Source organism: Gallinula chloropus (assembly GCF_964237585.1).
Source record: "Gallinula chloropus genome assembly, chromosome: 2".
NCBI lineage: Eukaryota > Metazoa > Chordata > Aves > Gruiformes > Rallidae > Gallinula > Gallinula chloropus.
This window is the reverse complement of record NC_140086.1, coordinates 115,161,392-115,178,429: the sequence shown is the minus strand read 5'-3', so window position 1 is coordinate 115,178,429 and position 17,038 is coordinate 115,161,392. Positions and strand designations below refer to the sequence as shown.

The following is a 17,038-nucleotide window of genomic DNA, read 5'->3' as shown; positions in this document are numbered from 1 at the left end:
GTTCAGCAATGTTTCTCCTGTTTGACATTAAACTAGAGGTGCTGCATGAACTACCATAGTTTCAGTAGGAAGTTATTCGTCTGTGTTGGCCATCTACTCCTGGCTAGCTGTATCTATCCAGCATTGACCTTCTAAGCTTCTAAGCAAAGCTACTTTGTTAGCACTTTGAAGTGCAAGCCCCAATGGCTGCAATGACTTTGGTCACAAGAGAGATGAGGATGACAAGTCAGCAGTGCCACTGCAAAACCACGGCCCTGCAGTTGCTAATGGTGGCACGGTGGGTATGCTCAGAGGCATAGGTGCTTGTCAGTCCCTCCAAAGACTTCTTCAGTTAATAAAAGTAGTGTGAGTGCACCTGTAATTTCAACAAAAGTTTTTTTTTAATTTGTTTGAGATACTTTGCTGCCCCCCAACCTAAGGGATTATGTATTCTTTAAAAAACAGTGAGTGTGCCCATCCAGCTGCAGAGCAGCTGTTAGTAGTAGAGGAGGGTCTCACTAGACCAACACAGAAAGATGTTTTGCCAGCTGCATTTCCTCCTTCACAACAGCTTTCCTCCAGTCTACCTCATCCAAACTTTCATCTATTTGTTTCAACCTCTCTCTGTTTATCACACCACCACTTTCTCCGGAGTCCTGCTCTAATCCTCTTTTCATAGTCTGTAGACAGTGGCTTGCACTATTTCAGTCCCTAGATACAACTCCTAATTTAGTATCACCATGTGGCACAACTGAGAGACTAGAAGAGCTTTGGCCTAGTTTCAGATCAGAAACTTTTGGTACGATTAAAGATGACATCTTCGAGACCTACAGGACTTCCTAGGGCTCCATGGCAGGATTTCTCTGAGTCTACCTGCTCCCTTACACCTACGCTTTCTCCCTGTTGCCGATACAAACCCATCCCAGACAGTAGGCAGCAGATGTAGGTGCTGATCTTCATAAAACTTTCTGTAAGAAATTCACTGTCTTCAGAGAAAACCAATAGATATAGCCAGGAAATATTCCACTACAGCTGGGATATTTGGGAATAAAGGTTCTCACCTTGAATTTTTCCACTAAATGCCACGAGTCTTACCATGAACTACTGAACACACACGTTCAGAACAGAGACATCAGTAACTTATCACTTCTCTATGGATTGACAGAGCATTTGATCTCCAGTCTGGGAACGTCCACCTTCATGAAGCTGGGCAACGGGGTCGAGTTTGGTAACATGAGAAGCAGACCAGGGAAGGGATTGAATTTTCCAGGTGCAAAACAACAAAAGTATTTAGGCAACTGATTCCTCGTGGAACTTTCAAGCTTAAATATTGCACTGTGCTTATTTGTAGCTAGACAACTAGTTCATTTTTTGATGTCTACATGAAAGAGACCAGAGCTCTAGAGAAGAGCTTGTCATAGGTATGAGCGCGCTGCAGAAAGAAAGCACACTGACACCTCTGGAACACAGAGCTGCCCATTAGAAAATTCATCTTCCAAGAAGTCATCATAGGTAATTATAAAACATCAGGTTCACCCACCCATAGATGTCTTCTACAAGCTCAGAGGCTTCAGAACGGTGTCAGCTAGGCAACGGTGTCAGCTAGGCAACGGTGTCAGCTAGGCAACGGTGTCAGCTAGGGCATAAAAATGCCAACGCCTGGTCCGCATAGTGACCAAAACTATTAGTATTTGGTTGAGTTTTGAGCCTGTTTCCCAGTTACTCCTGCACAACTGGAGGTTAAACTCTGCAAACTCACTGATGTATTCAGCAGCATTTGGTTTCATCCCTGTTTTTCTATCGTTTGAAAGAGCAGTAAGTACTTGTCTAAGATTTCAGTACTGATTTCACACACAACCCCCTCCTCCCCTGATTTTTCTTGAAAGACTATATCCAACCCAAGCTTCCCCTGGTGTGCAAGCTAACTTCAAGAGTAAAGGAAGAGAAAGCAAGCAGCTCAGTAGTGGTAGCCTGAGTAACATCGCACACAGCGTGCAGTTTACATTCATATATGGCTAGAGAAGCCCTTTGCATTGCAAACTTTTCACATCTTTTATTGCCACTAGCTTAAATACTGGATATACTGGATCTTCAGTACAAACAAGGAAATATCTAAGCTTAATTCTTTTATTAGTCTTCTCACTAAAGGGTTGTTTTTATACAAACAGCTCCTGTGGGTATCAGTTTTTAGTTTGCATGGCCAGCCAGTACATGGAAACATGAAGCATCTGCTCAGCATTACTGATTAAAACCCAAAATCTATAAGGGTATTTTCACAAGACACGTGGCTAAACATGAACCATGAAAGGGATGACAACACGCACACTTCTTTGAGTCAAAAATGCCGTTCTGCATTTGTTTCTTTCGTACTGTGCTCAGTCATGGTGTGAGATAACCTGTTTAGTGGCATCTACTGTTTTCTGTTCATTGTGAGTACACAAAGCAGTTTTTCTCATAAAGCCAGCAAAGTGGTCCAAATCTCATATACAAAGAACACACTGGTTTTGCATTCAGTACCATAATACTCGGGCCTTGGCTTCTCCAAGCCGAAAACACAGATCTCTGTTTTTCTTTCTCCAGAAGAATAAGTTCCTTCCAAAAGAAGAACTTTGAAACATCGGAGTCTGAATTATTTTCAGGTTGCTTATATGACATTTACCAAGAAGATAAGTAGGAACAAGCATTGCATACCACCACCACTGACAGCATTTTTCCAATAGCCTCACTTACACCAAACAAGCCGTCAGAATCATCTCGTGGAGCCCTCTTCCACCCTCTGCTCCTATAACCAATCCCGCACTAAGCCATCCATCATGCATTTTGTTCATTCACAGCTACAGGATTGCCACCTTGCTTGGAACTCAGCTCCAAAAGCCTTGTGGGCAGTCCATTTCCTTTCTTTTTTGGGATCCTCACAATCTTTCCTTTTTCATTGCACAGCTCATTGGGTGGGGGCTTAGTTGGGTTATGCTGTTCTTTGTCACAGAAAAGAGTATTTTGGGAAGTATTTTTGATTTTTTCAAGCTGTTGAGGAAAGGCATCATCATCTAAGCTAAAGAAACCTCTCAAAAGCAAACAAGCTCCACACAACACAAGAACCATTGGAGGGTGGAGGATCAGGAGCCATGAGATGCACAGGCACCCTCTGAGACCTACCCTGAGGCCCCTTCACTGAGAAAACTAGGTGAGGAAAATAATCAGCAGCTCTTCCCCCACACCAAGAGAAACTTCTCAGTGATGGAGAAGCTGGTGTTTTTGCAGCTCATCCCACCGCATGAGGCACACCACTCAGCACACCTGGCCAAGCAGGGGCTCTGTCAATGCCAGAAGCACCACAGTGGCTTCCGCAATAGTGAGGACGCACCAAAACTTGAACTAATGTCCTTGACTTGACCCCAGCAGATCACAGATACACCAGGACACTCACCTCTCTGCACCCCAGCACACTCAGCCCTCTCTGCGATCACAAATCAGGTGGTTTGGCTGCTACTAAAGCCGGTCAGACAGGGACCTTTGAAAGCTGATCCCACGGCATCACTAAACCTGGTCCCTTCAAAGCAGCCATGTCCTGACAACAACAACAACAAAAAAAGGAAGTGCTCATCAAAAGCCTTTAAAGACTGATCCTCTGTTTTGATTCAAGCTGCATAAAGTGTTATCAGTTCTCCAGCCTGACAGCCATGGGGACTTTTTCCTCTCTTTTCTCACCATTTGCCTTGGCATCAAGGCAGTAGCTCGCCCTTTGGCAAGTGACAGCCCAGTTTCATCTGCAGCCAAGGCACTGCCACTCACAAATGCTCAGGCACAGGTTTTTCCCCAAGGGAAAACAACTCTGGAAACCAAGGATTTCTAGGTCTCAGCCCATTTGTCACACAACACAGTTGTCATTGCTAAATCTGAGTTCAGCAGCCTGTTTTAAACAGACCACATCAATGCAACACTACACTGTGGCAAGCTAACACAGGGAGGCTTGGCTTTGCTGCAGTCATTTCTTTCCAATCATAGGGCCAGGTTTCCTGGGTTCCCTTCAATTCAGACATCTTTAGATAGGCAAAAGTAGTGGTGAATATCGTCTCCAAACTTTAAACTGGTATTACATGGTACTATCCAGGAGTACCCATCCCCACACACTCGGCAAATGGAGGTTGCTAAGCTTCCATGTGTTGGGAGACTACATTTGTGCACACCCACAAAGGGCAGAAATACAGGCAAGCAGATTTTAAAGCACTTCAGGATTTAAGCATTTTCTACACCTCACTTTCCACACCACTTTTGTGGCTCATGGCAAAACTGGAAAGCACCAAGGCAAGGGGGCATGCTTGTGACTGGAACACCAAGCCCCCTCCCATGGCATTGCAAAGATAGAGGGACAAGAGCCCACAGACACAGTTTCCCATGCTGATACATGTGAAAATTTTCACATGTATCAGCATCCACACCCCCAGGAAAAGGCCAGACAGCCAAAAGCCTCATGAAGGTGACAGAGCAGCCAAGGAGAGGAGAGAGGTGGCTGCGGAGGGTCTCCCCCACCTCTCAGGGACCAGAACCAGGCAGGAGAGCACTGTCTGGACACAGCAGGCCCAGGGCTGAGCCCAGCTGGGCTCCCCAGAGGCTCATGCCCAAGGGAGCCAGAACAGGATTTAACATCATTTAACCCAGCCCACAGAGCTAGGAAACTGGGGGGGGGGGTTGGCCCCAGGTTTAGCAAGCAGATGGATTAGCAATTCAGCAGCCTCGCATGAGGTAAGGACACGCTGCACCCACAGCTGCTGCATACAAGCAATGACAAGTTTTTACAGTGAAACAGCTGGGGGATATTACAGCAGGAACACAGGCAAGGGGAGCTTCTCCTGGAGGAGTTGGACGACACTCATAGGAAATGGCCAATGCCACCTTTCTCCAAAAATAACTTCTGCTTAGTTGGAGATAGAATAAAAACAACCATAGCAGTGTAGCACCATTACCTGGTCTGCTCAGGGGAGGGGAAGCCATCACAGCGATTGAGAGTGCAGATCAAGTTCATAATAGGTGGAGCATCATTAATAAATGAGCTCATAATCCCATTTTACTGGGAAGTGGCAGCTGCAGAAACATCCCAAGCAGGTAAGGCCTCCCCCTTTCTCCAACCTCCCTCCCTCAAAGCAGGGATGTATAGGGAAACCAAGGCATCTGCAAAAGGCTGTGGACCCAAACCTCCCCCTAATTAAGAAACAGTTCACTCATACAGGACTCTTATTTTTCTTAGCAGCAGCAGTAAATAATTAAGTGCCTCAACAGATGTTTAGGATCCTCAAAATATGAAGTTTATTATCAGACTTAATTAAATCACATACCAGGGGGTGGGTGGCTCAGGGCCAGGTATAGAGCCAAAACACCCATAACAAAACCCATGCCTTCTTCAGTAACCAGAGCACTTCGCCAAGGTAGCTTGGTCACAGCAGTACAACCATCACCTGAACACAGATCAGAGCTTTGCTGCCATCACAGCAGCCCCACTGCAGCTGGTGGGCTTCCCAGCCTCAGAGTGCTTCAGAGGACAGTTCTGTTCTCAGGTCAGCTCAGCACTCAAAGCCCTTATTGCCAGGGAACCCCTAAACAGGTCCACAAACACCAAGGTAGTGAGACAGCTCTCTTCACCCCATAGTAACCACTTATCCTAAACCTACCCCATGAGAAACACACACCACAGGTACTGAAGGGGTGGGATAGGAAGGCTTCACAACACCAAGACACACCCTAGGCAGCATCCATTAAACCTCATCTAATCCAGGAAGACATACCAAGTGCACACTTGCCACAGGGGTCCCTACAGTACCAGCAACATGTTGCTCAAACAGCTGCCATCACTGCTAAGCTCAGCCTGGCAATAAAAGAGATGGCTGCTCTGCACTTGGTTACTACACTGATCCCCTCTGGTTTACATCACCTCAGAGGAGGCACTCATGCTCCTCTTCCATATTTTGCATTGCAATTATCTTATTAACAGGAGACCCCCCAAGAATCACTAGTCACAAAGGTACAGTCCCAGAAGACAGCAGTCTTACAGCAGCCCTCTGGTCCCAGGACACACTCGGGGTCACACACATGCATTGAGCCTTTCCCAGGCTGCACACAGCTGAGAGATGCTGCAATCAGGCACTAGAAGGGAAGGTCAATCCACTATTGATGCAATGGTAGAAGAAGAAACACCCAGGATTTAAAATAAAAATCAAATAGATGTAAAGGGTTGACATATACCTGAACAGGCCAACCTCCATGTCCTGGATCCCAGAGGAGCAGAGCCAGTGCAGACCAACCCCCTAATGCAAGAGGGCAGCTTCACAGAGCACTCATCCCACCTGAGCACCATACAGTGTTGATAACTTGCAGCCTTTTACTATATCACAAATCCCAGATTTGACATTTTAATTAAGTTCCTGCTTCTACATTCAAAGTAGATTTTGAGAGGTCCCAGTTCTCATTTTAAAGCAAAAATACAAACACACAGTTTTCACAGAAGTAAAAACAAAACTTAAAACCAGATGCTGGAGAAAGTCCAAATTCAGCAGGAGAAATACAAGTTGTGCTTAGGCAAAAAAAAAAAAAATTAAGACTCAAAACTTTTCAATAGGTTCAGCCCTTGAAGTAAAAGAAAAAAACCAAACCAAAACCCCACAACCTAGTTGCCAAGCTTCTCCACTTTCCTGAAGGAGAACTGCTGGCAGCATTCAAGAAGGCTTCCCTCACACAGTCAAGAGAAAAAGCCAGCAGCATGCTCACTTCTTGCCTACATCAGTCCTTTTGAGCCGGGGGAAAGGTGGGGGGGCGGGGAGGGGTGAGAAGCCCCTACCACCTGGAGCTCGTAAAGCCTCACCCAGTTGGGTATGGGTATGTGGCCTCCAAAAAAAAAAAGGTGCTGTGGAGAGGAAAGTGATGGTGTTTTGGTTGGGGTTTTTTAATAAATCTTGACTATTAAGTTTGAGTTTCTAACAGCAAAATAACAGGAGAAGGAAAGGGGTGTACACACTCTGCTTCCTTCTCTGTGTGTGCTGCTTAACTTCGCCTTATTTAAGCAAAGCCAGTGGGTGCAGCAAGTTGTATAACCTGGCTGCCACCTGTGAGCTGCAGGGCTACTAGAGAGGAGACAAGTCACTCTAGAAACACTGGAAACAATAAGCCAAGCAGGATGAAGGAGCTAGCAAGTTTCCAAGATCATTTTCAATTAGGAGCACCGTATTTCTCTGTGCTGGAAACAAGCAGCATCCTGTACTTGGCTCCCTTAGGGAGGTTTAAGAAGCAAGATCATGGCTTGCAGCTGTGAGCACATAGAAAAACACTAAGTCGGCAGGTTGTTTTGTTTTCTTTTCTTTTTACCAAAAAGAGCACTACGAGCCCTGTGAGAGGGCACTACCTTGCTACAGGGAAGTGGAAAAGCCAGGTGAGAAGCAGGAGACTGAAGATGCTTTTCTGCTAGTCCCTGCATCCAGGGTATTTGCCATGGTAGTAAGTCTCTGTAATACTGTATCGTGCTGAGTAGCACCTCAGATATTTAGGAAGGGAAGGCGACCTCATTCACAGCAGGGAATCACCCCGAAAGGTGTAGGTGCGCTTACAAAGCAGCTTGGACCATCCTTCCCTCACCCGGTGCCGGCCCTGTCCGTTTGTCCAGCCAGGCCACCGGCAGCAGCGGGAACGTGGAGAAGTGAGGAAAAACAGCCCCATCTACCGGGATCTGGGGAATGATCCGCACCTTCGCGTTTCGAAACTGCAAAACCCATCGCTGTCATCCACCCGAAGCCTGCCGGGCAGGAGCGATGCTCAGGCATTATGCCCACAGAACATAATTTTTGTTAATAAGCCTGCACCTGAGCGTGGCAAAGGCTGGTAGGGTCATCCTGACCTAGTTCAGACCTAAAAGGCAAATATTCAGAATCACAAGGTTGGAAAAGACCTTTAAGATCATTGAGTCCTGTTCCTGTCCTAAGCTAAACCATATCCCTAAAGTACCTGATCTACCCTTCTTTTAAACACCTCCAGGGATGGTGACTTAACCCCCTCCCTAGGCAGCCTGTTCCAGGCCCTGACAACCCTTTCAGTGAAATTTTTTTTCCTAACATCTAATCTGAACCTGCCCTGGTGCAGCTTTGTGCCATTTCCCCTTGTCCTGTCACCTGTCTCCTTCACTCTCAGCATCTCCTCAGGTCTCCAGAGGTGAGGTGGCAAACAGCCTCCGGCATCAGAACCAGCTTCTTGGGCAATGCCAAGAAATTGAGCACTACAAGTGGTGATTAAGAGATGTGAGCTTCACAACAGCTTTCTAGGTTTCATGGCCACAGACTGGGATTTCCAGCCACGGCACAGTAACGAGCATTGTCAGCATATGGGGTTATGGCAAAGGTTTCTATCCAGCTTTGATGCACCAGCCCTTGTGGCAGAGCAGCTCTGAATTGTCCAACATGCCACGTCGAGCTCCCTGCTTTGTGCAACCCTAAATCAAAACCTAACCCACATACAGGGTAAGCTTACAACCCCTTTGAACAACTAGAAGGTTAATTTTTTTTAGTCCTCAGCAACCAACTCTGGCTCATACAATTTGCCCCGCTCCCTTTCCTTCTGAGCTGCCCGCTGTTAAAAACCCAAGCCCCCTGATGAGACCCTTCTGGGTGCAGTCCAATGGTGTTTAAAACGAGCACAAAGATTTTGTACTGGAGCAGGTTTCTCTGGCCTTCAAATCATCAAATGTTCTTTAGAGGGTTTTTTTATTTACACTTGAGCAGTACTAGTAAAAACAGTGATCTTGTAGCCAGTGTAACAGACACTGGCAGAAATATTTTGGACTACACTCAGGTTTTATGGACTTTAGAAACTGATGTTTTAAGCAGAAAACTAGAAAGTATATGTTCTTTCAACTACAGAGGTAGCTAAAACAAACAAAAAGTACCTTAATTATGTTGTTTTATTCAGTGGCTACTGAATGTATACAGGAATATGTATAAATAGACGTTACACGCTTTCCAATTTGGACAGTTAGAAAGACAGCAGTGAGCATTCTTAGAAATGCAAGTATTAAAAGAGCAAATAAAACCAGTTTCAGAAATCAGTGTCTGGGGAAGCAAGAGATCAGTCCAGAAGAACATGGTCTCCACTGTCCTTGTTCAACATCAACACTGCATTTCCCAGAAAAAAAATTGCAATAATAACTAGCTGTCTTCTCTAGGAACACCTAACTCCTCTTCCTATCCCTCTGCACTGCCTCAATAGATCATACATGCAAGAGGGTTGCCACTGGGGAAGCTCTGGCAAGTAAGATCTCCTGCCCCATCTCTGCTGCTGCAATCTGTGAAGTAGAACTTTACAGGGACAGGAAGGTGTTTGGGTTAGTGCTTGGGCACTGTTTACTTTGGGGATAAATGTTGTGCTTGCTTTGCTAAGGACTCAGAGGACTGAGAAGCAGCATGCTTTGCACTAAGAAGTGTCCTTGGAGAAGAGCTGAAAGCCTGATAGGAAGGGAACACCCTGCCCCAGCAGGCAGAGAGCTGGGGCATTGACTTGAAGGCAGCAAAAATCAGCAGTGACTAGGGGAAAGGTAAAGGTGGCTGGGGGAGCTCATGACCAACCACCCAATTAAAGGGCTATGCAAATTATAGACACACACACAACCCCCTTCAAGGAGCGTAGGTGCTAATCTGAAGATGCCTGACCAATTGTACATGCAGCAATTACTAACCAATTAGTGTAAATTCAGGCAGGTTTATTTAATCCTGTAACAGGAGGAGTGCATTGTAGATTCCATGCGCTGGCTTTGTGGAACTAGCACCTAGCACCCATCTCTGCAGACATGGAACAAATCCAGTACCTCTGCTTTGTGTATATTGGCATGCTGACAGCAGTAACAACCTCACTTTTGGGACAGCTCTACCTCTACCCACCTCACCTCCCCTGTGCCCAAGCATGCTGAGGAACACAGCTTTACTGGAACATGTCCTCTGCTGCTGCAGCCAAGGCTGCCTCTTCTTCCAAAGGGCCACTATGCATCCCCTCTGTGGAGCTCCAGTCAAACAAGCTCTCCTACCTCACCTCAGCTGTTCCAAAAAGGTCATTCTGAATGCACACACAGATGTCCAATTCCTGACCCTCTCTTGCCCAGGCTGTGTGAATCCACCTCTCACTAGCCATACTTGGTCCTAATCTATTATCCTAAAAGTCAAAGTGATACTTCAGGAAATACTTGGATGAAAATAATCACTTTCCAGTAACGTGCCAGAAATATTTGGGTAGCAAGTACTCAGATGCAGCTACTGCTGGTTTTAAACAGCCCTGTGACCTGCACAGGGTCTGTCTGATGACCACCACTGTCTCCATACCTGGAACATACTGAGGTGTTGTGGTTTTGCATGGCAAGGTTTTGGTAGTGGCAGGGGCTGGGCTGCAGGGGTGGCTTCTGCAAGAAGCTTCCCCTAGGTCCAACAGAGCCGATACCAGCCAGCTCAAGGATGGACCTGCCACTGACTGAGGCCGAGCCCATCAGCAATGGTCATAGTGCCTCTGGGATAATACATTTAAGAGGAAAAAAACCCAAACACAAGTGGATAACTTGTACTGCCAGAGAAAGGAGTGGGAAGATCTAAGAAACTTTGCAGACACCAAAGGGGTGGAGGAAGCACTCCAGGTGCCAGAAGAGAGATTGCCCTGCAGCCCATGGAAGATCATAGGGTGCAGAGACCCCAGCTGCAGCCTGTGGAAAGGCCTCATGCTGGAGCAGGTTTGCTGGGGGACTTATGACCCCATGGAGGACCAGGCTGGAGCAGAAAGGCATTCTGTGATTTATAACTGCACCCCACAGCAGTGATCTATGGAGCAGCTGGTGAAGAGCTGAAACCCCGTGGGAAAGGACTCACATTGGAGAATTTCATGGAGGACCCCATGCTGCAGCAAGGGAAGGGGGTGAGGAATCCCTCCCCTAAGGAGGAAGACAACCTGTGAGGAACTGACCATCCATGGGGACTTACAAAACATGTAATGAAAAGGGGCAGTGGTGAAAGAGCAATAGCAGCAATTCAAAGCACAGGGCAGTGAGCCTGTGCTCCCAGTCTGGATATTTTTCATGTGGAAGCGAAAAAATACAAGGGCAACAGGCTGTTTTGGGCAGCCTCTGAGCTGGGGAGCAAATTCAGCAGATGCTGTACAGTCATAGTCCAAGCATGGCACCCACACAGAGTCCCACTCACTCCAGCTGACAGGCAGTGACAGACCTCGGGCAGCAGGAAGGTGCTGGAAGGTAGAGGGCTCAAGGATGTGCCTGAAACTCACACCCAAAAAATGCAGTGCACGGAGTGGGAAGGGCCCTTTCAGGACCAAGTAGTAAAGTGCTCACTGGCCTCTGAGCTAGAAGCTGTTAACTTTTACCAGAATCTCTTGTATCTAAGAGGTAAATACAGGAAGACAGATGGGTTTCCTTTGGCCAGATACTGTGCAAATACTACACATAGCTTAGGGTAGGGGTTATTTACTGTTAATATACATCTTACAGTAAAAGCAAGCAGGCACATGTGCTAAGGGCAAACACGTCAGGTGCTCTTTATAGGTCAATTGCCACACCTCAAGTGAGAAAAGGAATAGCAAGACCACAGCACATGGAAAAAGGGATCCTACTGGAACACTTCAACAAAACCCGTTCTTCTCAGTGAAGGGGCTGCCTTCCATTACCACTGTTAATCACAGGGATAATACAATCCTCAAAGCAGTTAAAGCAGTTAATTATAACTTTGTTTTTTTCTTAGGATTACTGCAGCTTTTGAGCAAGAACTCAGCAGGGACATCAGAACTGGTGTTTCACCACGGGACCAGCTCCCACTCAAGGGCTCTCCTCTCCACGTGGCCAGGCTGCCCCCTGCATCTAGGACCACCTCGCCCCACAAACGGATGACACCCCGTGCAGGGGCAATGAAGGGCCACATTTGCAGTGGGGTGAGATTCACCCGCTCACCACCCTGCAGTGTGCAGGGACTGGCAGGAAAACCAGCACACTGGACATCACCCAGTGACCTCCCCCTCACATCCAGACAATCCAGACACCACCACCAGCCAACAGGGAGCCAATGTGTCACCAGGGAGGCATGGAGCCAGGGAAAACAGGCAATGGGAAGCCTGTAGCCAGTGCAGCAACCCACCACATAAGGAGGGCCACCCAGTGCCCTGCCACAGACACAGCTGGGACCCACAACCCCCAGTACTACTGAAGGGGGTGAAACAGCTCTTTGCAGACCCTCAACCCTTGTCCAAGGACTATGCCCTGCACTACCCACATGCTTCACCTGCCAGAAAGTGTAAAAAAGTAGTATCAAGCACAGTGTGTATTTAAACCAGTCTTTATTTCTCTCACAGTACAGTGAGGCTGAAGTTAAGACCACTCTGTGGCAGTGCCAACCCACTCGGTAGCCTGGGCCGTGGGAGCTGCTGACCAGTCCTCGGTGGCAGGCTGGGCACTCCAATCCTCTGTAATTACAAAGACAACAACACTCAGTGCACCCCAGGTTCTTCCCACACACTACAACACACACCCCACTTCCCAGAGACACGTCCCAAACTGACCTGTGGGGAACTGCTGGATGGGCACAGAGGGGACCTGCACTCCCTCAGACCAATCTGCAACCTCAGGCTGAGGAGGAGCAGTGAACTCCGGGGCTGGGGCCGTCCATTCTGTCTGGAACTCCTCCTTCGTAACAGCCTTCTCAGCAGCAGCCTGCTCCTCCTTTTCGATCTGCAATGCAAGAGCAGAGCCTGAATCCCTCACAAACACCTGGCCAACCTCACTGTAATCTTCCAGACAACATGCACCAACAAACAAGGAGACTAATTAACCACCACCTTAAGTGCAAAGCGCAGTTACTCTATTGGCAAAACCTGCCCTCAAGGGCAGGCACACAAGCAGGACATCTCACACAGCCTGCCCACAGGTCTCCTACCTCCTCAGGGTCCCTGTAGAAGTACAAGTCAGGCATGACCTCCCAGGGGTGCTCGCGGGAGATGGTGCCACGCATGCGCAGGACCTCGCGAGCCAGCATCCACCACATCAGACCCACCGAATGGGCTCCCTGGAACAACAGAAAGATCTTCTGTAAAGCTATACCTTTTAAAACACCTTTCTTCTTTTAAAAAGCAAGAGACTTCTTTGCACTCAATCCAAGGTTCTTGCTTGGCGAGAGAAGCACTGCCTGCTAATGCCCAGACTTATGTACTTGGGACTCTCTGGAAAGGGAAACATCTTCAGCTCCCAGTGTCTCCTTCTCTGGAGATATTCCAGACCCCTCTGGACGCCTCCCTGTGCAACCTGTCCTAGGGACCCTGCTTTGGCAGGGGATGTTGGACCTGATGGCCTCTGCAGGCCCCTTCCAACCCCTACAATTCTGTGACTCTGTGACATTTCCAGGTCTGCACTGCAACCACCAGCATCTGGATTTGCTGTGTACAGCACAGCCTGAAGCAATTCTCCTGCTTACAGAGTTTCATACCACTCACTACCCCCCATGCATCTTGGCATTAGTAGCTTTGGTAAATGACAGCATCTAGATAAAGAACAAAGATCGCTTCCCATCTCCCCAGTCTTTACCTTTCAGGTAAGCTTCTGGCAAGATAGTGCTTCAGAGCAGTTTCTTCATCAGTTCACTTTATCTTTCACTCATACTGATCAAGTGTGGCAAGAATGACTATCAAACTCCACTCAGCGGGCCACAACGACCCTCGTGACACCAGTGAAGAACCTTGCCAGGTTACTATATATCCTACACTTGAGAGTTCCTTGGCCAGAAAACGGCCTCAGCTCCAAGTTCCAACAGTGTGCAGCTCATCTCCTCCTCCCCACCCACATGCTAGCTTGCAAGAGGCCTTAATTAGCTCATCACAACAGGAGACATGTGAGATACAAGCCAACCCTGCCCCTGCAGAGACTATTCTTGCAACCTAGGGCAGAAGCTCCGGAGGAAGCAGCTCTGAAAGCCGTTACCTTGTTGTTGCAGGGAATAGCAATATCCACGTATCGCAGCGGGGAGTCAGTGTTGCACAGGGCAATGGTGGGGATGTTGACATAAGACGCCTCTGTCAGGGGCTGGTGATCAGCCCGGGGGTCTGTGACAACCAGAAGTCGTGGCTCGCGGAAAGCTGCTTGGATCTGGTTTGTGAAGGTACCAGGGGTGAAGCGTCCAGCAATAGGAGTAGCCCCAGTAGCAGCCGCGAACTTCAGGACAGCACGCTGCAGAACAGGCAACAGCAAAGGTGAAGCAGGGAAAGCGGATTCCAACAACGTCACCCAGTGAAAACACACAAGGCTTCTTCCATTATTTGGTTCAACCCCCGTGAACTCAGGGCTCACCCTCAGCGCTCTCATTCAAAATGAGAGAAAATAAAAAATGCTTCTAGGAAGAGCTACATCAACAGCAAGAATTAAAAAAGATCCTGTCTACCAGCAAAACAAGAAGTCGGGATACAGACTAAACTTAAGTCTCATAACCAGATCATGAAAGAGGGGATAAATCAAGCAGCTTGATAAAAAAGCAGAGCCAATATTCTCCCGTTACTTCTACACCCTTTCACTATCCAGCAGCACAACTGAGGAACTACAGGCGCTGCTCAGCAATAAATATACACAAACTGTAGCTGCACCCATTCACATTGCAGTTGGCAGCTCTTGCTCGCAGGAGCTTTCAACTCATCAGACATCAGCCAGCTGGGCATGTGGCAGGGCCTACTATGCAACCCCATTCATGGAGGGAGGTCCTCTCCTGGCGTTGGCAAATACCCTGCGCGTGTTTGCTGTAGCACACTTCCGACACTTGAGAGCTCATTGGCCAGAAACTGACCTCAGCATCAAGCTTTAACAGTGTGCACATCAAGTCCCTAGGAACCGAGGCTTTTTCTTTGTAGATCCACCCAATGTCATTGTCAACCCTCCTGATTCCTGTGTTACTCCAAAGAAACTAAGCTCACAGCTAAAACTTTTTTTTGCTATAAAATCTAGAGGTTAAATTTAAAAATACAGCAGTTACTATACCTTGCTTAGTAACAGAGAAAATTATTTCCTTAGAAACTTTTCTATCAGACACTAATTATCCCCAAAAAGCAGTGCCTGTGACTCACAGGATGATTACCAGGGGAACCAGGGGAATAATACATCAGAAATGCAACAGGAAGCACCCAGAGGAGAACATGGAAGAAAACCAAATTGCCAAATGCCCTGAAACTACAGAAATGGCAGGTGGGTTTCAACTGATCTCTTCTAAGCTGCAGGTGCAACACAAGAAACATGTTTCCAAAGAAGTGTTCCTAGAGCCAAAATTTGCCTTACTCTCTTTTATCATCAAGTCATTACTGGCAAACAATGATGCATGCAAAAGTGGTGTTCCCAAGACCACAGGCCTCATAACCAACAAGTGTCCATACCTGTCCAGTATTTCTAGAAGAAATGACGCTCACATCAGCTGGGTTCTCAATGGCAACAATGGCACGGGCTGCCAGAAGGAGCTTTTCCCAGGTCCTCTTCAGATTGATGATGTAAATACCTATCGGTGACAAAAGGCTTTAGAGCAACCACCAAATACGAGATCCTAAACCAGTATAGCACTCTTCTGCCATTAAACTTGTCACATGGCAGTGGTTACTCCAAAATTCTTGCTGGTGGGAAGCTATTCCAAGTCAAATCCTCCTGCGTGGCTTTTAATTTAGCACACTTCCACCACCTACCAGCATGAACAAGGGCCTGGATATGAGCTTCAACCTTTTACGTTAATAGTCTGCAGCTCAGATTGAAGATCAATGCAAGCAAGCAGAAGCAACCACTGAGATATTAAAGCCATTCTGTTAGCAGTCAGGAGCTAGTAATAGGTCCAGAACTCTGGCTGCATTTGCATTTAAGGTTATGAAGCTGGTACTTCATCCCCCTTCCCTGAATAGCGCAATTCAGCCGCTGAAAACGTTTGCGCCCTTACAGGCCACAGAGAAACTGCTGGAGAGCTCAAGCCGGAGTACGGTCCTGCTTCCCTCAGCCGTGCCCGCAAGGGCCCTGCCGCCCGCCCCACGGGTTTACCATCGCTCTTCCTCTTGTAGATGTACTGCTCCATCTGGAAGTCAAGGTTGGTGCCTCCCAGGTGGGTCCCGGCAGCGAGGAACTTGAGGACATCCTCCTCCTTCATCTGCAGGACGTCGAGACCTCCGGACATTGTGGGGTTTCCCTTTGGAAGCAACGACAGGGAACCTGCGGGCATCCAACACCAGGCTCAGCCATCTCCCTCCGCCCCACGAGGGCCCGAGACAACGCGCCCGCCAAGAGCCCCGGACGCCATCTTGGCTGCGCGGGCCGCCTCCTCCTCCCTGCGCACCCCGGCAGGCCTCGGCCTTCCCCGCGGCACGGCCGGTCCAGCCGCCGGCGCGGCGTAGAGGCGCGCAGAGCCCCGCCGGGGCGCACGCACCGGCCCCCCCCCCCCCCCGAAGCGTCTCCCACACACACATCCCCCAGCCGCCGGCCCGGACTCACGCTGACAACGCCGTGTGGAAGCCTGGCCGGGCGCGGAACGGAAAGGAAGGCCGCTGCCGCGTGACGCTTATATATGGCTTCCCCGGCCAATGGGGAGCGCGGGAGCGGCGCGGCTCCGCCCGCGGATGAGGCAGGAGGCGCCTGGCGACCGCGGCTGGGGCTGACTCTCTGCCCGCCCGCTCGCTGTGCCTGGGCTGCGTTCGGGCGGCGGCTCGTCCGGGTGGCCTCACGGGCCTTACAGGCTCCTTCCCGCCCCAGCTCTGGGAGCGGTGAGGTGGGAGGGTGGCCTTCAGTGCGCTCCGAGCGAGCTTCAGGCCGCTCGGGAGCCTGTGCAGCGCCCGTCGCTCAGTGGTGGGTGCCACTGGTGGGTAAGGGAAGAGCAACTGACAGCGTCTGCCTGGAAGCATTTGGGTGGGTAAGGAATTGGCTGGACAGTCGCAATCAAAGAGTTGTGGTCGAGGGCTCGATGTCCAAGTGGATACCAGAGACGAGTGGCATTCTGCAGGGCTTGGTACTGGGACATCTCTGTCACTATCATGGACAGGGGGATGGAGT

The 17,038-nt window shown here is 48.7% G+C and overlaps 1 protein-coding gene across 1 annotated transcript; it reads right to left on the bottom strand.

The window, feature by feature from the left end:
* Positions 1-12,310: 12,310 nt before the first annotated feature.
* On the bottom strand, positions 12,311-16,512 carry RPSA (ribosomal protein SA). The gene is made up of 7 exons (XM_084279987.1): positions 16,484-16,512; positions 16,037-16,204; positions 15,394-15,512; positions 13,961-14,206; positions 12,924-13,052; positions 12,550-12,718; positions 12,311-12,453 (listed from the first exon to the last, which is right to left on the bottom strand). Exons 2-7 carry the CDS (start codon positions 16,167-16,169, stop codon positions 12,359-12,361), a joined length of 891 nt encoding a protein of 296 aa, XP_084136113.1. The 5' UTR covers positions 16,170-16,204; positions 16,484-16,512; the 3' UTR covers positions 12,311-12,358.
* Between the last annotated feature and the right edge of the window lie 526 nt (positions 16,513-17,038).